The sequence below is a fragment of the Schistocerca piceifrons genome, chromosome 10 (assembly GCF_021461385.2).
Source record: "Schistocerca piceifrons isolate TAMUIC-IGC-003096 chromosome 10, iqSchPice1.1, whole genome shotgun sequence".
NCBI lineage: Eukaryota > Metazoa > Arthropoda > Insecta > Orthoptera > Acrididae > Schistocerca > Schistocerca piceifrons.
This window is the reverse complement of record NC_060147.1, coordinates 111859571-111883375: the sequence shown is the minus strand read 5'-3', so window position 1 is coordinate 111883375 and position 23805 is coordinate 111859571. Positions and strand designations below refer to the sequence as shown.

General features: G+C 42.0%; 1 protein-coding gene across 1 annotated transcript in view; it reads right to left on the bottom strand.

Moving 5' to 3' along the window:
• Positions 1-3335: 3335 nt before the first annotated feature.
• Positions 3336-23805, bottom strand: part of LOC124718880 — an 80457-nt gene continuing 59987 nt past the window's right edge. The window contains exons 7-8 of the mRNA XM_047244517.1: positions 10041-10265; positions 3336-4434 (exon numbers count right to left, since the gene is read on the bottom strand). Coding sequence (XP_047100473.1) covers positions 4287-4434; positions 10041-10265 — 373 coding nt within the window. The 3' untranslated portion in view covers positions 3336-4286. The remainder of the gene's footprint in view (positions 4435-10040; positions 10266-23805) is intronic.

Below are 23805 nucleotides of genomic sequence, written 5' to 3'. Positions count from 1 at the left end.
TATCATATTTCAGTTCATTATGTAGTTGCCTCTTCCTAGCACTAGAAATTTTTATACCCAGAGTTATCCATTTAACTTTACCAGTGATTTTGTTACATGTGGTTCCAAGTGGAAAAGTTTCATGAAACACCCAAAGAAAACTGCTTAAAAGTTTGTCAAAGTTACTACTACTTGAAATACAGCTGCCATTCAACATCTCTTAACTTATTTCTAAATACAGGTAAATTTTTTTCATTGAAGTTCCTTTTCATAGAGCTTCTGTTACATGGAATTTCTTTGTTAATTGGTAATTCAATGACTAATGCAAGTGGTCTTAGATTCCTAGATCTAAGCAAAATTTATGGACATCTTCAAATACATAGTTGGTTAAGATATTATCAATACCAGTGGCTGACTGTGCGTTTACCCTAGTGGCTTGCTTAAAGTTTACTTTGAAGCCAAAACTTTTTACTATGTCATTGAATTTGGACGCATCATTGCTTTCACCTAGGATATTAATGTTGAAGTCAGCAGCTATTACAACCTTTTTTTCCTTTTTCTTTGTTTAGATTTTCAGAGACGAACTGAAATTTAGCCGGAAAGGCTTTAATTACAGCTTCTCTAGTACTCTGTAAATACACTACTATGATATTTAGGTCCCTTAACTTGATACAGCAGCTCTCAAATATACTATCTTCATTCAAATGATTCAAATCATTTCTTGTTACATATTTTATATCAGAATGAGTAAGTGTGCAAGAGCCTCCACATGATTTCTCATTTTCGATTTTGTTAAGAATTTTAATATTATCACGTGTAAGCCAATGTTCACTGAGGCAAATAACTTTGATATTTTTACACTATGAAAGAATAATTTGTAATTCGTCCATTTTACGACTTTTGTTTTGAAATTTAGCACTTGGACCATTTATATTCCAGTGCATTATGTAGGAACATTCCTTCTTATTTATGGTTTCAAGCAGTATTTTCTTTCTTGGGTACCATTTAGGTCTTCTCATTTTTGTTACCAAACACTGTTTCTCATCCCCCTCATTCCTTAAAAGTTTCCCCCATTATTCACAATTTTACAAGTATCAGCGAACATTTTACTAAGAATTTTTTATCCTAATCAGTTTAAATGAAGACCATCTTTATCCAAGCATTTATTCCTTAAGAACTTATTTGGATTTACATACTCGGCTCCCATATCGTTACAGCTTTCATTTATATCACTGTTTATTCTCACTATATAACTATCACTCATGGATCTTTTGTAGACAATACCACTCACTACAATTCTAGACATCTTGTATACGTTTCTGGCAGATCAAATTAAATTTTTTGTTTCATTTACAATTTCCTCTTAAGTGTTGCTTCTAAGGGAATTTGTACATATGTGGATGAAGATCCCCTTGTAATTCTTCAGAGATGCCTCTGCTGAACCATCCTGCGAGTTACATGTCGTTAAAATGTTTCTTCAATGGATGGGTCTTGAGACCTGGATGAACGTCTATTGTAGAATTAGGCACTGCCACATTTTTGAGCAGAGAATCACCTATGACAAGGAAATCACTGTTTTCGTTCTGTTTTACCTTACTGAGGTGCTTTAAGTTCTTTTTTCTGTATGTTACACTTGTACACTTATATTTATTAGGAGTTTTTGTGATTTTTTTGAGCTAGTTTCTTCCATAGGTGTTGCAGGCGCATTGTTTTGAACAGATGCAGCAATCCGCGTGTTTCTGATGTTATTTTCATCAATCGTCTCGGCTATTTCACAAAAACATTTTCTTCCGGCTTTTCAGGTCACAGTTTTCTTGCTTCTGCATTGATAGTTCTGCTTTTAAAGTGTGGATGTCACTACATAGGATTTTGATAATTTCTTCCTGTGAGCTCACAGTGGGAGATAGTTTCACTTTTTCGTCCTGCAAACAGTTTAGGCATGGCCAATGAATATCATCGCTAACAAATTTTAAACATATTTTCGCACACCTTTCATGCAGCCAAAAGTTGCATTTAACACACAAGATTCCTTTTACAACCCATTTCTGACATTTTTTGCACGATGCACTATTTAATTTTTGCCTATTTACAAGCATTGTGTCACTGCACTTTTCAGTAGGCGCCATATTGTTAAGCGCGTCCAATTCTCAGCAGCTTTCTGGCCAGCAACTTCCAGAAGTTGTTTGTGGATTTGCAGACACGTTATACTGTGTGTGTTGAAGCAGTGTTTAGGGTTTATACCAATATGTGCAATGAATTATTTGTAATAAAATCAGTCCCACTACTTTTTGATAAAACCGTGTGTGTGTTGAAACTTTGCTCAGCTGGAACTTGCTTAGAGCTTGCATTAAATTGGTCTTATTCAGATCTGTTAATATCGCTGCTCAAAGCTGACTCAAATTATTAATGTAACTTTTACATCCATTACTATTTTTGTCCAGTTTTTAATTGATTTCCATCCTTAAGTAGTCCAGTTTTGTAATTCAGTTGTGAATTTAAACTACTGACAACACTTTTAAGATCATTACTAGTTTTTTAATTGGTTTCTTTAATTTCTATCCTTAAATTACCAATGATACTTTTAAGGTCGCTACTATTTTCATCAGTTTTGCATTTAAATTACACATATGAAGACCTCTCTCAAAGACAATATTGCAGTGCCTGCGTTATTCCAAATTACGATGCAATACATGTGGTTGACAACATATGGAAGGGAAGTTTACGTGTGGCTGTAAGTCGTGCTGACATAGCATAATGGTAAGGTGACTGCTCGCAGTAAGTGGGAAATCCGGGTTCCAGTCCTGGTCCGGTATAAATTTTCATTGTTATTCCATTATATAGCTGATGGTTGTTCATATTTGTCATTGCGAATACATTTCCTGTATCTTTCAAAGAAAGTTATATTTAATTTTTCAGGAAGTAAAAAAATCATCTTCCTTTAGTAGGGTAAAGTTAGGTTAACTGGATCACTTTTTACATGTTAATTTTTTCTATCTATATTTTACACTATAAGTAAACATTTAGAACACCATTATTTTTGTTGATATTTACTGAATGTTTTAAAAAATATTAAGGGCCCAACCAAAATATTTAAAAAAACAGAGAACAAAGTGTAACATAGTCGCAAATGGTCCACTTAACTGAGCCATTCAGTGTGGTTAACTGGACCACTGACATTTATTGGTATTCACTTGAAAAACACAATATATATTACAACAATAGCCAGTGCTTCGTACTATGTAATATAGGATAAAGAAATGCAAACAATTAGTTATATACTCAAAATAATCATCAAAAGACTGATAAACAGCTAATATGATGTGAAGTTATGCAAATCACAATTGAAAGAACACACATTTGCATATCGAGCAGATTTTAATTGAAATTTATTAGGTTATTTCAATACAACATCAGTCTCTGGTACAAAACTTCTTTCATTGTTTCAGTCAAGCGTTTGTAAAATGACACTTCAGCTTCATCTTTTAGGACTTTTAAGAACCTTAAAAATATAATGTCTGAAAGTAGTAGTCTTTACCATAAACTTTCACAGTCACAGAGTTTCCAAACTTTTAACATATCTCCTGTACATGAGTCAAATGATTTTGATTATGTATGGTATGAGACCAATAAACCACAATTCCACAATAAGAATCTTTGTTACAGCACTTCGACGTCTTCAATGGAATCAAAATGCTGCCCCTTTACGTCTTGTTTCAGGCGAGGAAAGGTGGCAAACACCTTGCTGAGCCAATCATTCCTGCACCGACAGCATGGAGTGGCACGGCATATTGTCATGGTGGTACTTCCAGCAATGGGCAATATCCAGTTGCTCCATTGATTCATTTTTGCAACCTCTAGCACTTTTGTGTAAAACTATGCATTCACAGTTTGTCCAGGGAGTACGAACTCCTTGTTGATGCCGCTACAATGATCAAGGAAGACCAGAAGCATGGTTTTCACCTTGGACTTGCTCATCCAGGCCTTCCTTGGATGAAGAAGTGAAGAAGCAAGTTAACATGCCATTCTGAACTTTTGTGTTTCATCTCCAGGTCATACTGGAAACACCACAGTTCAGAAGTTCTGTTGAAGTCTGCACACTGGTTGTGGCAACACTACTTCACAGCAGTTCACGTGAGACAGTGTGCTCACCCTCCAAGGGCCACACAGCCTGCCCCTTGCACCACACCCAGCCAGTTGGCCCCCCTCTATTGGTTTGTCTGGTATACAGAAAATCAGTCCTACTACTTCTTGATCACACCCTGTATCTCTCTTTCCCTCTAACTTAGGTTTAACTTTCCCCATCACCACTACTGCCAGTCACGGGCACTCCCTGAACTGCCAGGAACAACATTCTGTTCTGCCGCAATCTCTGTGTCAATTTTGAGTTGTGGCATCTGCTCAGTCAGCTTTTTCCAGTCTTCAGGAACACCCTGACACCATTTGATATTCAGTTCCCTGTAATAAAAATGGAAACACTCCTGTTACTGTAGCAATGAGATTATTTACCTGAGGTGTTTCAATTACAAAAAGAAGTGCGGAAGGAATCTGAAGGAAACAGGCAGGAGAAGGAAAGAAAGAGAGTAAAAGGTTGCCATAAATGCAAGTGAGCTAAATGTAGATTTTGTGTGACTACAGAAATGTACCATAATGCTCGTATTACCCACAACAGAGACTGACACGAGAAGGATTGCAGGATTCAAGAATGTGATTCAACGTCTGTACCCATCTGCATCATTTAGAGAATCTGGAGTATGGGGAGAGCATCCACATAGCACAGATTTGAAATCCAGTGCACTGTGGTCTACAGCAGTCTCCGCCCCTGGGTTGTCGGCTTTGGTATAGAACACGGTAGGTGGTGTCCATTTATGTGGGTGGCGAGCCGACTGTTGGTCATACCAACAAAAATGTCTGTGCAGAAGTTAAGAGCCCATGCAAAATAATGTGGCCAGTAGATAAGCAGCCGGCAGAGCAAGCGTGGGGAGAGCAAGCGTGGGGAGAGCGGCAATGGTGGGGGGTGTGGGCTGGTGCTGTAGGGGAAATTCCAAGTGCTGGAAGGGAAGAGCCCTTCTAAACTGAATCCTATACTTATTTTTGTAAATATTAAGTGGGGCCCATGCACGCCCACACTTGCATCGTGACCATTAAAAATATCTGCTTTCTCTAGTATCTAAAAAAAAATTACACTGAAAATGCAACAAAAGCAATGATTTATTTTCACCTGACAGATGCGCCACAAGCAGCAAATTTCCAATAAAACCTACATTTCTTTTGCTGCCATGTTAAAAAATTTGTTTCCTTTGCCAAAACAAGGCAGACTTTACACGATGTCACCTCACTAACATGCTGCACAGATCCAGTTGTCGGAGAATTCTGAAAATGTACTTTATTAAAGTGAGGAACTGAAGAAAAAGTAAGGTCAATTGCTTATGGAAATGCACAGTCTTTGTACAAAAAATAAGCATGTAATGTCTACACTTATACTGTTCCAAGACCCAAAGCATTTCTTGTTTCACCAGCTATCGATGGCCCATAAAAATTACATTCTTTCATTGAAAAAAACCTGTAGTTAATGGAACAACACAGTAGATAACGAAGTTTCACATAATAGCCATGTGGCAAAATACTCTCCACTTGGTGTGCTATCGTTTGCCAAAATCTCATTTCGATATCTTAAACTGTTTATGAAATATGAGGAATGTCATGGATAATTAATTATGGCTTTATCACTAGCACATGCGCTCACAAATGAGTGCGTTACATCAGATGAATTTTTTTGAGACAGATGGCAGATGGATATCTCCACCCAAGGCCAGAGAAAAATTCAATATGTTAGCTAAACTTCATATGCAGCAACATATTCTTAATGTGCACCAAACACAAAACCACAGTGACCTCTATTTTTAATTGCAAACTTTTTCGAATTTCGGGCAGTGTCTTACTTAAATGTCGTCATGAAGCTGACACACAAATCTATAAGAACGTCAAAAATTAAATTCTTGTACTGAACAGTTTCTGTAAAATCGTGTGTCTCAATTCTATCATCACCGACCGGCCGAAGGTAGGCAAAAAATGTCAGCTTCTCCTTCCGAACAAATGAACGAACTTGCCCAGCACTTTGGACTCACATTGGTGACTGTGCATCATCCACCACATCCTGCGCAGACTCTACAGCTGAGCTGATATGTGATGAGACGGCATTCACAGGTGGTCATGGTTATGATAGTGTAGATTGTGCCTGTAGTGCAACAGGAAAAAGACAGGTCTCCAATTTGGATATTCCACATCGATACAACCCATGTGGCAAAGGTTTGGGGATAGGTGTGGCCCCAAGGATGGATCAGAACTATTTCTTAGATTAAATGTACAGTGAAATTCAAGTTTGGGAGATGTGAGAATAATTTTGGGGAGGATTTGCCTTGTTGCAGCGTACAGTGAAAAATTGCTGAAGTTCTGGCACAGGGTGTAGTTATGTTGTTCCCACATGGGTCAAGGAGGGTTATTAGAAGAGTGCTCCTTAGCAGCTCATTTGTGGGGATAGTTGGAAACTTAAGGCTGTGTGCCGATATGGCACAAGAGATCTGTTCGTGGACCGTGTTCACGGGTAGTTCCTCTCTGTAGACGCCTCAGGAAGGAAAACTAATTTATTGGAGAGAAGCTTGGACTGAGTACATGATTATTTTCAAAAAAGTTAAAAGATATTTCTGTCTTGATTGTTAAAACAAGTTCTGCATTCTTATTCACAATGAGCAAGCAGTAAAGGAAATCGAGGAGAAATCTGGAAAAGGAATTGAAATTCAGGGTGAAGAGATAAACACTGTTGTGTTTGCCAACAATATTGTAATTCTGTCATACAGAGCAGATGACTTGTGGGGAGGAATTGAAAGGAATGGGTAATGTCTTCAGAGTCTCTGATAAACATCAACAGAAGCAATATGAAGGTAACAGGATAAATCAGTCAATGCTGAGTACGAAGTAAGTCATAAGGTAATGTGTTACAGCCACGATATGTCAAGTAAATGTGTGGTAGACTACATGTGAGAATAGGACACAGAACAGTCACAGACATCAAGGTAGTACCTTCCAAAAACCCTAGATAGCAGTCATTGTCTTTTAGCAGTGATAGAGGGATTAAATATGAAAAGGGATCAGAAAGAGAGGAAAGAGGATGAGTGTGTGGAAGTTCAAAGAAGAGAAATGCAAAGAACAGTTTTAGAAAATAGTAAAGAGCACCATCCCAAGGGATGAAATGTAATCAGTAGGGGAGGAACAATGATGGTGAAAACAGCAGAAAACTTCTGTGGAAAAATCAGTGATAAGAAAAGATGGAGAGAAACACGCTGGTGAATTAGAGTGAGTGAGGATGTCGAAAAGAAGGAAAAGCATTCTGTATATGCTATTAGGAGAATAGAGGGAAGCAAGAAAGAAAACACTGATAAGAAGGTGGCTAAGAGTGGTAGCAGGAGAAAGGAGGAAATGGACGGGAGAGTGGACAAAAGCAATGGACGAAGGCAGTGAGGGGAGTATAAGAGGGTTCTCTATGAAATGGTTATCTAAGAAGAGAAACATGATGTCAGGATAATCAGGAAAGAAGGAAACAAAATTGAGAATGTTTAGTAAATAAAGGAGATGAAGAGATATTCTGAAGAGCTACTAAACAGCAATGCAGATACGGAAGAGAAAAATGAGCACCAGAGACTGCCAGGACAGAAGTAAAGGAAGTGATAAAGACCAAGAAAGGAGACATTTTGTGTGGACTGGATGAAGATGTGTGAAGATGGAATATAGCGAAGGACACCAGGTCCTACACAAAATTGCTGGTTGGGTCTAAGGCTTCCATTAGTCCCTTGTTGACCAGACTGATGAGGCAATTTAATACAGCAAAGTGAAGTTTTGAATTTCACATTCACGAAATTGTTCACACAGGAGAATCGTATAAACATACCCTCATTTGACCATCAGACAGACTCCCATATAGACTACATAGTAATAAGCATTCCCTGGCATAGATTAACAACTGAAAGATTTGAAAGCAAATAAGTCACCAGGCCCAGATGGAATCCCAATTCAGTTTTACAAAGAGTACCCTCTGGAATGGTCCTTTACCTAGCTAGCTTGCATTTACTGTGAATTTCTCGCCAAGCACGAGGTCCCAAGCGGCTGGAAAAAAAGCACAGGTGACTCCAGTACATACGAATGGTAAAAAAATGGACCCACAAAATTACAGACCAATATCAATAACTTTGGCTTGCTGCAGAATCCTTGAACATATTCTCAGTTTGAAAATAATAAACGTTCTTGAGACTGAGAAGCTTATGAACACAAATCAGCACGGTTTTAGAAAGCATCGCTTGTGCAAAACTCAGCTTGTCCTTTTCTCACATAATATACTGTGAACTGTGGATGAAGGGCAACAGGCAGATTCCATATTTTTAGATTTCCAGAAAATATTTGACACATTGGCCCACTGCAGGCTGTTAACAAACGTATCAGCATATGGAATAAGTTCACAGATGTGTGTGTGTGTGGATAGAAGACTTCTTAACTAATAGAACCCAATATGTTGTCCTTGACAGTGAATGTTCATTCGTCAGGAGTGCCCCAGGGAAGGGGATGGGACCACTGTTATTCTCAATATACATAAATGATTTAGCAGACAGGGTGGGCAGCGATCTATGGTGGTTTGCTGCTGATGCTGTAGTGTATGGTAAGGTGTCAACGTTGAGTGACTGTAGGAAGATACAAGACGACTTTGACAAAATTTCTAGTTGGTGTGATGAATGGCAGCTAGCTCTAAGTGTGGAAAAATGTAATCTAATGCAGATGAGTAGTAGAAACAAATCTGTAACATTCAGATACAGTATTACTAGTGTCCTGCTTGACAGTCAAGTCATTTAAATACCTAGGCGTAACATTGTACAGCTATACAAAATGGAATGAGCATGTGACAACTGAGGTACGGAAGGCAAATGGTCGACTTGGGTTTATTGGGAGAATTTTAAGAGTGGTTCACTTGTAAAGGAGATTGCATACAGTACACTGGTGCAACCTACTCTTGAGTACTGCTCGAATGTTTGGGATCCATACCAGGTCAGACTGAAGGAAGACATCGAAGCTATTCAGAGGCGGGCTGATTTTCAAAGTTGAAAGCACAAAGATTTGCAATGATAGATGAGATAAAAGAAAATTCGCAGGCAGCACTTCACGCAATCCAGCAACAGGTGTACCAGGACTGCTTCGGTAAGTGAAATGGCACTGAGAGCAGTGTATCAGTTGCAGATGAGAGTATTTCAAAGGAGACCATGTAATGTCAAAATTTTACAGTGCTTACTATGATGTGTCACACTACCAAGGTTTTCGAGGTGATTCTGGAAAACATACTGAGGAAGATGATAGGAGGAGGACTGAGGGAAACAATATGTGCTTATGCCAGGAAGATCAACAGTGGATCCAATTTGTAGTGTAAAGCAGGTAAAAGAGACTACGAATATGGTAAGAATTTAACAGTGGTGTTCCTGGACATTGAGAAAGTGTATGAGAGAGTGACAAGCAACACAATCTCAGAAACTCTTCAGAAAAGGGGAATTCAAAGGCTGACAGTAAGAACAACAAAGAAAATGAATCACTGAAGTGTAAGTCGTGTGGAGTAGGAGAAAAGAAGGGAGACTGGCTTCAACAGAAAAAATGGGATGAAGTAAAGGTGTTCAATATTTCTATTCTGCATTACTGTTATGGATAAGATAATGACAGATGGCAGTGCGATAAGGAGATGAAAATATGAGAGCAATGGTGTTTGCAGATGTTTGAAAGGTTGGGGAAATGAGGAAATACAAGAAAGACTAACTGCATTGGAGGTCCGCATCTCTACCCAAAGGAAGACACTACTATTAGTTCCAAATGCTAGGACTATGTTGCATGTGTTTTGTGTGTCTATCAGCAGCATTGACTTCTACCTTCTGAAGATAGGTACTACACACCAATTGTCCCTCATAATTTTAAAATGAATTTTCCTTGTGATACACACATAATTTTACATCTCCGATCACACTTCGTTCTTTTATTACCTGAGTCTGACAAGCTTGCCCGGAAACTTATCAAACGGTACGCCAGCAACAATGGAATGATTGAGTGTCAGACAGCGTAAATTGGACAACTCCACAATACTGCCCAGACCTGGTTGCAGCTGTGAAAGGTCCAACCCTTTCATCACTAACGTATGGAGATGGGGTAGTGATGTGAGGCGAGGGATCAGCTCTCCGCCGAGACGTCTGCAATATGACACATCCAGTCTGGAAGCAGCAACATGTTTGCTATCATTTATCTGCGAAAAAAGGGGCTGAGAAAAAAAATAACATTAGTCTTGGCAATTTGATTAATTTACATACACACACACACACACACACACACACACACACGGGTCACTGCAAAGGTCATGGAAACTATTTTATTTGTGTCTCAAAAATAGTAAAAAATTAAAACAAATTCTGAAATATGCAAATGGTAGGTGGGTTTAAATGTAAGCATTACATGTTGGCGTAAAGATATAGCATGAGGAAAAAGAAAAAACAAATTTTGTAGTTTCAAATGATTTTACTGGCTATTGCAATATGAACATGGACCTGGATATCGCCGACTTCCTTGAAATAGTCTCCGAATGAATCCATCACACACTGCGAATGCCATGGAAGACGTCGAATACCTGTGGCCTCACCATAAGCAAATTATTGGATCTCAAGCATCACTGCTGTGGGAATATCTTCACATGTTCAAAAGCATGTTGCATGCAGTGGTTCTTTCAGTTTCAGTATGAGGTCATAATCTCAAGGTCTGGTGGATGCTCACTTCCCATCCCCATTCCACATGCAGATTACACACACACACACACACCTTACGGGCTCTCGCATTGCCCTGAGAGAACTAATGCATTATGTAGACATTCAGGACGTTTCTCCCGAACAGCCCGTCATAGGTGTCATTGCAGGAAAGTGCAACAGTAGTACAGTGAATTAACAGTTAGTCCATGAACCTTACGGGCTCTCGCATTGCCCTGAGAGAACTAATGCATTATGTAGACATTCAGGACGTTTCTCCCGAACAGCCCGTCATAGGTGTCATTGCAGGAAAGTGCAACAGTAGTACAGTGAATTAACAGTTAGTCCATGTGGGATGAAATGGCACAAAATCACTCCTCTAACGTCATGTACTATGATGACCATTAACCTGTTAGAGGGATCGCAATGCAATTCCTGTCTGTGTGGTGAGCTTTGAAGAGGCCATTCTGCAGACTGGCATTTCAGTTTGGACTTGCAGACCCTGGCCCAAAATTCATATATTATGACAAGCAAGCATATTGTCTCCCTCCTTCTCAAACACTCTAGATACACACAAGTTTCATAATGTGTTCACTTTTCCACTTTGCAGCAACTTTATGCACCTGTAGTTCTTTGTGTAAAATCCTGTAGGTTGTTGTCCTCCCAATACCAGAGCACACAGCAATTACTGTGCTTTCATATTATGTTGCTCTCTGAGTTTTGGGTGACCTGGCTATGAGCACAGACTGCGCACACGCTCTTCCATGCTCGAATGCATCTACCCATCGAGCATCTGTTCAGTAGGGTACAGCAGCATTTCCTATCACTTTCACAAGCTCCTCTCGGCATTGTCAAGTATTCTTTCCATGGCAAACTGCAACCTTTACATAAGTTTGCCACATTCATATTTTTTTGTCAAATTCAGTGTTGTTTTTGGCAGTTTTGGTGTTGCTTTTTAACATTTACAACATTTAATAACTATAAATGGTAAATATTAGTAAACTGCTATCTTCAGATAAATAATATTTTTATATGGCAATAACATTAGAGAAGGAAAGTTGCTACTCTCCATATAGTCGAGATGCTGAGTCGCAGATAGGCACAACAAAAAGATTCACATAATTATAGCTTTCAGCCATTAAGGCCTTTGTCAACAACAACAACAACAATCCCTCCCCCTCCTCCCCCCCCCCCCCCACACACACACACCTGCAGTCTCGGGCAACTGAAACCACACTGCTTTTTGTTGTGTCTATCTGCGACTCAGCATCTCCGCTATATGATGAGTAGCAACTTTCCTTCTCTAATATTGTTACATACTATCATAGATGTTCCATTGTTTGGCTTTTATTCAGCAAAATTACAAACTTTGCAAAATCTCATAAAAGTAACTAATTTGTGTTATTTCACCAAAAACCGCTAATTTGAGTTATTTTCCACATCATCATTTTCACAAAATTTTCCTGTCCCTACCTACCAGGTACAATACCTACATAGATAATGCCATTGCAAATACATCAAACATGATTTACTAATGCCTCTTCTTTTAGTCGTCTTCTTGTGATCTCTTGATGAAAAGACACGTTATAAGTAGTTCCGTAGTGATACAATGAAGTTATGCAACAGTTGGTGATTTAACTTTTGAAACTGATGGTTTATTGGCATTTATGGAAAGAAAAACACTCTCATTCTCATACTCTCATGTGGTCAAATGTAACATTTTATGTGTGTAATGGGACTTACTGCAGTGCAAATCATTGTGATAAATTAATTAATCTGCATTAAAAAGGGGCTAGGCAACGTAATCAAAATGGTGATTTGCGTCTCAATTAAACCTGAACCTCGATATTTTAAATACACTTTCAGTTCATTTTCGTCAAAATCAGTACTTGTCTCAAAATTAACTTCCAACTTAGTGCATTATGTCCAAGTGCATTTATAACTATTGTATGCAATTTACAGGACAGTTCAATTACACAAGTTTCAGTTTTCACTAATGGGCTAAACGACTTGTAATAACGTGATCTCACATAAATTCTAACAAAAACTGGATTTGTCTCCATCGAGGTCGATATCATAAAAATAAAATTTACCGCACAGGTCAGCGAACTGTACACGCGCACTTTTAGCACTCTAAGTGGTAACTCGTCTCAGAGTAAAAGTCGCACATAAATTCACACATTGTTTTGCATACAAAAATCAAAATAAAGCTTCTTCCACTACACATGATGCTCCAAAAGGTGTCATTTGAAAACTTGAAATATATGTCATGATATTGTTCATAAAACACTTGCTATGAGGTAAGTAAGATAGCAGTGGCCCTGAAGGCTCATGGAGGGGCAACAGTTCCACTTTTCCAGTGGAGTAACACATACTTGGTGGTTCGCATTTATATTTCTTTACCTGACAATAGTTACATATGACACAGTTAAAATCACTGCAGTGGTGACAAAAAAGCAACATAAATAATTCAAGAACAACTGTCTCTTGAATTACGCTCAATATGGGCTTTGTGATGGTCAGTCTACAATAAAGGCTGTGCCAGGTATTGTAAGGTCTGTCTTGCAAAAATTTGAACAAAATCAATACACATATGCCACGTTAGCCGATCAAACATACGTCTCTGACAATAACATAATATTCTTGTACATAAACAAACACTAAGCAGTAACATGCAGGCAGGGACACACTGAAATCTTACTTGTCTTATAGGACACAAATGGTCTTAACTCACAAAGCATAAATTGGGTTTTCTAAATATTATAAGCTGAGTGCCTCAGGTATTTTTGCTTCGATCATTCCTGTTCATTGCTTATGCCAATGATCATTTTAGCTTGTTACCTTTCAAAGCAGTTGATAGGCACAATAACAAGATTCACACAATCTTTTTATTGTGCCTGTTGCGGCTCAGCATCTCCACTATTTTCCTTCTCAGTCGAGGCAGAAGTACAGAGGCAAAGATGTTGTTGAATGACAGGTGAGGTACGAGGGGCGGCAACTTGAAATTAGCGGAGGTTGAGGCCTGGTGGGTAACGGGAAGAGAGAATATATTGAAAGGCAAGTTCCCATCTCCGGAGTTCTGACAGGTTGGTGTTAGTGGGAAGTATCCAGATAACCCAGACAGTGTAACACTGTGCCAAGATGTGCTGGCCATGCACCAAGGCTCGTTTAGCCACAGGGTGATCCTCATTACCAACAAACACTGTCTGCCTGTGTCCGTTCACGCAAATGGACAGTTTGTTGCTGGCCATACCCACATAGAAGGCTTCACAGTGTAGGCATGTCAGTTGGTAAATCATGTGGGTGCTTTCACATGTGGCTCTGCCTTTCATTGTGTACACCTTCCGGGCTGCAGGACTGGAGTAGGTGGTGGTGGGAGGGTGCATGGGACAGGTCTTACACCGTGGGCGGTTAAAAGGGTAGGAGTCAGAGGGTAGGGAGGGTGGTTTGGGGATTTCATAGGGATGAACCAAGAGGTTAAGAAGGTTAGGTGGACGGCAGAAAGACACTCTTGGTGCAGTTGGGAGGATTTCATGAAGGATGGATCTCAGGGCAGGATTTCAGGGCAGGATTTGGGGAAGTCGTATCCCTGCTGGAGAGCCACTGTCAGTCTGATCCAGTCCCGTAAAGTATCCTGTCACAAGTGGGGCACTTTTGGGGTTCTTCTGTGGGAGGTTCTGGGTTTGAGGGGATGAGGAAGTGGCTCTGGTTATTTGCTTCTGTACCAGGTCGGGAGGGTAGTTGCGGGATGCGAAAGCTGTTTCCAGGTTATTGGTGTAATGGTTCAGGGATTCAGGACTGGAGCAGATTCGTTTGCCACGAAGACCTAGGCTGTAGGGAAGGGACCGTTTGATGTGGAATGGGTGGCAGCTGTCATAATGGAGGTACTGTTGCTTGAAGTGGGTTTGATGTGGACAGATGGAGGTCAACGTCGAGGAAAGTGGCATGGAATTTGGAGTAGGACCAGGTGAATCTGATGGAACCAAAGGAGTTGAGGTTGGAGAGGAAATTCTGGAGTTGTTCTTCACTGTGAGTCCAGATCATGAAGATCTCATCAATAAATCTGTACCAAACTTTGGGTTGGCAGACTTGGGCAACCAAGAAGGCTTCCTCTAAGCGACCCATAAATAGGCTGGCGTACGAGGGGGCTGTTCCCTTTAATTGTTGGTATGTCTGGTCTTTAAAAGTGAAGAAGTTGTGGGTCAGTATGAAGCTGCTAAGGTAATGAGGAAAGAGGTTTTAGGTAGTGTAGCACGTGATCGGTGTGAAAGGAAGTGGTCCATCGCAGCGAGGCCCTGGACGTGCGGGATATTTGTGTATAAGGAAGTGGCATCAATGGTTACAAGGATGGTTTCCGGGGGTAACAGATTGGGTAAGGATTCCAGGCGTTTGAGAAAGTGGTTGGTGTATTTGATGAAGGATGGGAGACTGCATGTAATGGGTTGAAGGTGTTGCTCTACGTAGGCAGAGATACGTTCTGTGGGGGCTTGGTAACCAGCTACAATGGGGCAGCCGGGATGTTTGGGTTTGTGAGTTTTAGGAAGTAGGTAGGATGTAGGGGTGCGGGGTGTCGGTGGGGTCAGGAGGTTTATGGAGTCAGGTGAAAGGTTTTGTAGGGGGCCTAAGATTCCGAGGATTCCTTGAAGCTACACCTGGACATCAGGAATGGGATTACGTTGGCAAACTTTGTTTGTAGTGTTGCCTGAAAGCTGACGCAGTCCCTCAGCCACATAATCCCGACAATCAAGTACCACGGTCGTGGAACCCTCGTCAGCCGGAAGAATAACGATGGATCGGTCAGCCTTCAGATCACGGATAGCCTGGGCTTCAGCTGTAGTGATGATGGGAGTAGGATTAAGAATTTTCAAGAAAGATTGAGAGGCAAGGCTGGAAGTGAGAAATTCCTGGAAGGTTTGGAGAGGGTGATTTTGAGGAACAGAAGGTGGGTCCCGCTGTGACAGAAGACGGAACTGTTCCAGGCAGGGTTCAATTTGGATAGTGTCTTGGGGAGTTGTATCATTAGGAATAGGATTAGGATTATTTTTCTTCGTGGCAAAGTGATATTTCCAGCAGAGACTAAGAGTGTAGGACTGTAAATCTTTGACGAGGGCTGTTTGGTTGAATCTGGGAGTGGGGCTGAAGGTGAGGCCTTTGGATACGACAGAGGTTTCAGACTGTGAAAGAGGTTTGGAGGAAAGGTTAACTACTGAATTGGGGTGTTGTGGTTCCAGATTGTGTTAATTAGAATTTTGAGGTTTTGGGGGGAGTGGAGCTGGAAGGGGGAGATTGGGTCTGTGTGCAATGAGAGGAGGTTGATGTGGGAAACCAGGAGACTGGATAGTTTTTTGAGGTGGAAGGTTGCATGCTGTTCTAATTTGTGGTTGGCCTGTAGGAGGATGCTCTGAACAGCCAGTGTGGATGTGGGAGAGGAAAGATTGAGGACTTTGATTAGGGATAGGAGTTGATGGGTCTGTTCATTGGCTGAGTTGATGTGTAGGTGAAGGATTAAGTGGGTGAGGGATAGAGATATATATATATATATATATATATATATATATATATATATATATATATAAAAACAAAGATGAGGTGACTTACCGAACAAAAGCGCTGGCAGGTCGATAGACACACAAACATACACACAAAATTCAAGCTTTCGCAACAAATTGTTGCCTCATCAGGAAAGAGGGAAGGAGAGGGGAAGACGAAAGGAAGTGGGTTTTAAAGGAGAGGGTAAGGAGTCATTCCAATCCCGGGAGCGGAAAGACTTACCTTAGGGGGAAAAAAGGACAGGTATACACTCGCACACACGCACATATCCATCCACACATACAGACACAAGCAGACATATTTAAAGACAAAGAGTTTGGGCAGAGATGTCAGTCGAGGCAGAAGTGTAGAGGCAAAGAAGTTGTTGAAAGACAGGTGAGGTATGAGTGGCGGCAACTTGAAATTAGCGGAGATTGAGGCCTGGCGGATGACGAGAAGAGAGGATGTACTGAAGGGCAAGTTCCCATCTCCGGAGTTCGGATAGGTTGGTGTTGGTGGGAAGTATCCAGATAACCCGGACGGTGTAACACTGTGCCAAGATGTGCTGGCCGTGCACCAAGGCATGTTTAGCCACAGGGTGATCCTCATTACCAACAAACACTGTCTGCCTGTGTCCATTCATGCGAATGGACAGTTTGTTGCTGGTCATTCCCACATAGAATGCGTCACAGTGTAGGCAGGTCAGTTGGTAAATCACGTGGGTGCTTTCACACGTGGCTCTGCCTTTGATCGTGTACACCTTCCGGGTTACAGGACTGGAGTAGGTGGTGGTGGGAGGGTGCATGGGACAGGTTTTGCATCGGGGGCGGTTACAAGGATAGGAGCCAGAGGGTAGGGAAGGTGGTTTGGGGATTTCATAGGGATGAACTAACAGGTTACGAAGGTTAGGTGGACGGCGGAATGACACTCTTGGCGGAGTGGGGAGGATTTCATGAAGGATGGATCTCATTTCAGGGCAGGATTTGAGGAAGTCGTATCCCTGCTGGAGAGCCACATTCAGAGTCTGGTCCAGTCCCGGAAAGTATCCTGTCACAAGTGGGGCACTTTTGTGGTTCTTCTGTGGGGGATTCTGGGTTTGAGGGGACGAGGAAGTGGCTCTGGTTATTTGCTTCTGTACCAGGTCGGGAGGGTAGTTGCGGGATGCGAAAGCTGTTTTCAGGTTGTTGGTGTAATGATTCAGGGATTCCGGACTGGAGCAGATTCGTTTGCCACGAAGACCTAGGCTGTAGGGAAGGGACCGTTTGATGTGGAATGGGTGGCAGCTGTCATAATGGAGGTACTGTTGCTTGTTGGTGGGTTTGATGTGGACGGACGTGTGAAGTTGGCCATTGGACAGGTGGAGGTCAACGTCAAGGAAAGTGGCATGGGATTTGGAGTAGGACCAGGTGAAACTGATGGAACCAAAGGAGTTGAGGTTGGAGAGGAAATTCTGGAGTTCTTCTTCACTGTGAGTCCAGATCATGAAGATGTCATCAATAAATCTGTACCAAACTTTGGGTTGGCAGACTTGGGTAACCAAGAAGGCTTCCTCTAAGCGACCCATGAATAGGTTGGCGTACGAGGGGGCCATCCTGGTACCCATGGCTGTTCCCTTTAATTGTTGGTATGTCTGGCCTTCAAAAGTGAAGAAGTTGTGGGTCAGGATGAAGCTGGCTAAGGTGATGAGGAAAGAGGTTTTAGGTAGGGTGGCAGGTGATCGGCGTGAAAGGAAATGCTCCATCGCAGCGAGGCCCTGGACATGCGGAATATTTGTGTATAAGGACGTGGCATCAATGGTTACAAGGATGGTTTCCGGGGGTAACAGATTGGGTAAGGATTCCAGGCGTTCAAGGAAGTGGTTGGTGTCCTTGATGAAGGGTGGGAGACTGCATGTAATGGGTTGAAGGTGTTGATCTACGTAGGCAGAGATACGTTCTGTGGGGGCTTGGTAACCAGCTACAATGGGGCGGCCGGGATGATTGGGTTTGTGGATTTTAGGAAGAAGGTAGAAGGTAGGGGTGCGGGGTGTCGGTGGGGTCAGGAGGTTGATGGAGTCAGGTGAAAGGTTTTGCAGGGGGCCTAAGGTTCTGAGGATTCCTTGAAGCTCCGCCTGGACATCGGGAATGGGGTTACCTTGGCAAACTTTGTATGTGGTGTTGTCTGAAAGCTGACGCAGTCCCTCAGCCACATACTCCCGACGATCAAGTACCACGGTCGTGGAACCCTTGTCCGCCGGAAGAATGACGATGGATCGGTCAGCCTTCAGATCACGGATAGCCTGGGCTTCAGCAGTGGTGATGTTGGGTGTAGGATTAAGGTTTTTTAAGAAGGATTGAGATGCAAGGCTGGAAGTCAGAAATTCCTGGAAGGTTTGGAGAGGGTGATTTTGAGGAAGAGGAGGTGGGTCCCGCTGTGACGGAGGACGGAACTGTTCCAGGCAGGTGCCTGCCTGGAACAGTTCCGTCCTCCGTCACAGCGGGACCCACCTCCTCTTCCTCAAAATCACCCTCTCCAAACCTTCCAGGAATTTCTGACTTCCAGCCTTGCATCTCAATCCTTCTTAAAAAACCTTAATCCTACACCCAACATCACCACTGCTGAAGCCCAGGCTATCCGTGATCTGAAGGCTGACCGATCCATCGTCATTCTTCCGGCGGACAAGGGTTCCACGACCGTGGTACTTGATCGTCGGGAGTATGTGGCTGAGGGACTGCGTCAGCTTTCAGACAACACCACATACAAAGTTTGCCAAGGTAACCCCATTCCCGATGTCCAGGCGGAGCTTCAAGGAATCCTCAGAACCTTAGGCCCCCTGCAAAACCTTTCACCTGACTCCATCAACCTCCTGACCCCACCGACACCCCGCACCCCTACCTTCTACCTTCTTCCTAAAATCCACAAACCCAATCATCCCGGCCGCCCCATTGTAGCTGGTTACCAAGCCCCCACAGAACGTATCTCTGCCTACGTAGATCAACACCTTCAACCCATTACATGCAGTCTCCCACCCTTCATCAAGGACACCAACCACTTCCTTGAACGCCTGGAATCCTTACCCAATCTGTTACCCCCGGAAACCATCCTTGTAACCATTGATGCCACGTCCTTATACACAAATATTCCGCATGTCCAGGGCCTCGCTGCGATGGAGCATTTCCTTTCACGCCGATCACCTGCCACCCTACCTAAAACCTCTTTCCTCATCACCTTAGCCAGCTTCATCCTGACCCACAACTTCTTCACTTCTGAAGGCCAGACATACCAACAATTAAAGGGAACAGCCATGGGTACCAGGATGGCCCCCTCGTACGCCAACCTATTCATGGGTCGCTTAGAGGAAGCCTTCTTGGTTACCCAAGTCTGCCAACCCAAAGTTTGGTACAGATTTATTGATGACATCTTCATGATCTGGACTCACAGTGAAGAAGAACTCCAGAATTTCCTCTCCAACCTCAACTCCTTTGGTTCCATCAGTTTCACCTGGTCCTACTCCAAATCCCATGCCACTTTCCTTGACGTTGACCTCCACCTGTCCAATGGCCAACTTCACACGTCCGTCCACATCAAACCCACCAACAAGCAACAGTACCTCCATTATGACAGCTGCCACCCATTCCACATCAAACGGTCCCTTCCCTACAGCCTAGGTCTTCGTGGCAAACGAATCTGCTCCAGTCCGGAATCCCTGAATCATTACACCAACAACCTGAAAACAGCTTTCGCATCCCGCAACTACCCTCCCGACCTGGTACAGAAGCAAATAACCAGAGCCACTTCCTCGTCCCCTCAAACCCAGAATCCCCCACAGAAGAACCACAAAAGTGCCCCACTTGTGACAGGATACTTTCCGGGACTGGACCAGACTCTGAATGTGGCTCTCCAGCAGGGATACGACTTCCTCAAATCCTGCCCTGAAATGAGATCCATCCTTCATGAAATCCTCCCCACTCCGCCAAGAGTGTCATTCCGCCGTCCACCTAACCTTCGTAACCTGTTAGTTCATCCCTATGAAATCCCCAAACCACCTTCCCTACCCTCTGGCTCCTATCCTTGTAACCGCCCCCGATGCAAAACCTGTCCCATGCACCCTCCCACCACCACCTACTCCAGTCCTGTAACCCGGAAGGTGTACACGATCAAAGGCAGAGCCACGTGTGAAAGCACCCACGTGATTTACCAACTGACCTGCCTACACTGTGACGCATTCTATGTGGGAATGACCAGCAACAAACTGTCCATTCGCATGAATGGACACAGGCAGACAGTGTTTGTTGGTAATGAGGATCACCCTGTGGCTAAACATGCCTTGGTGCACGGCCAGCACATCTTGGCACAGTGTTACACCGTCCGGGTTATCTGGATACTTCCCACCAACACCAACCTATCCGAACTCCGGAGATGGGAACTTGCCCTTCAGTACATCCTCTCTTCTCGTCATCCGCCAGGCCTCAATCTCCGCTAATTTCAAGTTGCCGCCACTCATACCTCACCTGTCTTTCAACAACTTCTTTGCCTCTACACTTCTGCCTCGACTGACATCTCTGCCCAAACTCTTTGTCTTTAAATATGTCTGCTTGTGTCTGTATGTGTGGATGGATATGTGCGTGTGTGCGAGTGTATACCTGTCCTTTTTTCCCCCTAAGGTAAGTCTTTCCGCTCCCGGGATTGGAATGACTCCTTACCCTCTCCTTTAAAACCCACTTCCTTTCGTCTTCCCCTCTCCTTCCCTCTTTCCTGATGAGGCAACAATTTGTTGCGAAAGCTTGAATTTTGTGTGTATGTTTGTGTGTCTATCGACCTGCCAGCGTTTTTGTTCGGTAAGTCACCTCATCTTTGTTTTTATATATATATATATATATATATATATATATATATATATATATATATATATTAGAGGGAAACATTCCACGTGGGAAAAATATATATATACACACACAAATGCCAAATGCGCACTTCTTGAAAGATTTAACAATAATGTCTCCTCTCACTCTACACTATGATTGTTTTATCCATTGACACACTTATTTGATTGTAGGTTGTTTTAAAGTTCCCTTCAGTGTGAATTCATGTTGGGTTTCATCCATCATTCATTTGTTCCACTCCTCTATCATATACACTTTAAATGGTTTATTTGTTGAGACATCAAGAGGTTGCAGTTGTGAAAAGTCCTCCCGGAATACTAGCAAGCTCTGTATTTCCCTGTCTCACTTTTTCTCTCATAGGACTTTTCAGATGACTACTAAACTGATCTAGCACAAGAAGAGTAATCTTCTTCAATAAAGCAACTTTCCTTCTCTCGAACACTCTGCAATCCATTATTTCGTACCAGTCTCGTCTATCCAGCCCTTGTCGTGTACATGAACAACAACACATGGTGATATTTCAGAAGGTTTTGGTTTTGTTTCGTGCTTGAAAATGATCACTGGTTTAAGTTCAGTACCCTCAGCACAGCATGAGAGGACAACAATGTAGTGCATTTTTTCATGACTGCTCATTTTTATAGCTACAGTTTTAGTACCTTTCATGGCAATAGTTCTGTTACTTGGAACATCAAATGTCAGAAGTTTCATCCACATTCGCTATTTGGCTTAGTTCCACCCTGGTATTCTTTTCATGTTGAATAATACTACTGTGGCACTTTCTGAGATATTTTGGTTTTGGGTCACACGCTAAGACCACGATGCTTCAATAACCTGTAGCACCAACCAACTCCACCCTGTAGCGCTAGCTTTCAAGTGTGTATCTGAATATTTTTTATATTAATTCCAATGTTATTTTGACAGTTCCTTGAATCCATTTCAATATGGAATCTACAGTCCTCTACTTTTTCACTTCTTCCTTACTAGCCTGCCAAGTGAGAATGGTTTCTTCTGTTGATGGAGGGCCGAAATGCCACTGCATCTGCTATTACTTTCAACTTATAACCTGCATCATACAAATACCTTTTATTTTTTCCACTACAAAACTAGCTGCTAACAAAAATATTGTACTGTCACTGACAACACATATCACTTCCAATTCAAGTTTACTGGCATTTTAGACTGCAGTAATGCATCACAGTCTAGACAGTGCTCTGGGTTTGTGATGGTGGGGTAGGAGGGAGCAAGCTCGTGAATCCCTGCAACTCATGTTAGTCACATCGGTGCACTGCTGCTGCCACTTGAATGCAATAGAGATAAGTTTTTCATGGTATCGAATACGTGGCCACTTCTAAGAGTGGCAGGAATTATAAATCAAATACTGCACATTAAGCAATGGAAAATCCAGGATGGAATGCAACAATCAACTTTACTTTTCATAATATAAATACTGAACATGTTTATATTATTGTTGAGTATAAGATGCACCTGCATTTTGGAGGCAATTTTTCAAAGATAAAAGTGCTTCTTCTGGTCCGTAAAATATAGTAACATTACACAACAGCAAAACAGAGTATAGTACTCTCACTAAAAGATGCAAGTAGTGGCTATTATGACAAAGACTGTCAAACTGATGGGTATCCACCTTGACACGGAACTCAACTGGAATAATCACACAGATCACTTATGCAAAAAAATATCCTGTACCTCATCAGAATATTAAAAAATATGTGTGCATGGAAAACTCATACTTTTTGTGTTGTTGTTGTTGTGGTCTTCAATCCTGAGACTGGTTTGATGCAGCTCTCCATTCTACTCTATCCTGTGCAAGCTTCTTCATCTCCCAGTACCTACTGCAACCTACATCCTTCTGAATCTGCTTAGTGTATTCATCTCTTTGTCTCCCTCTAAGATTTTTACCCTCCACGCTGCCCTCCTTGGTCATCCCTTGATGCCTCAGAATATGTCCTACCACCTGATCCCTTCTTCTAGTCAAGTTGTGCCACAAACTCCTCTTCTCTACAATCCTATTCAATACCTCCTCATTAGTTATGTGGTCTACCCATCTAATCTTCAGCATTCTTCTGTAACACCACATTTCAAAAGCTTCTATTCCCTTCTTGTCCAAACTATTTATCATCCACGTTTCACTTCCATACATGGCTACACTCCATACAAATACTTTCAGAAACGACTTCCTGACACTTAAATCTATACTCGATGTTAACAAATTTCTCTTCTTCAAAAACGCTCATTTTTCTTTTGTTGATGTTCATCTTATATCCTCCTTCCAATACACTGTCCATTCTGTTCAACTGCTCTTCCAAGTCCTTTGCTGTCTCTGACAGAATTACAATGTCATCGGCGAACCTCAAAGTTTTTATTTCTTCTCCATGGCTTTTTAATATCTACTCTGAATTTTTCTTTTGTTTCCTTCATTGCTTGCTCAATTGAATAGCATCGGGGAGAGGCTACAACCCTGTCTCGCTCCCTTCCCAACCACTGCTTTCCTTTCATGCCCCTCCACTCTTATAACTGCCATCTGGTTTCTGTACAAATTGTAAATAGCCTTTCGGTCCCTGTATTTTACCCCTGCCACCTTTAGAATTTGAAAGATAGTATTCTAGTCA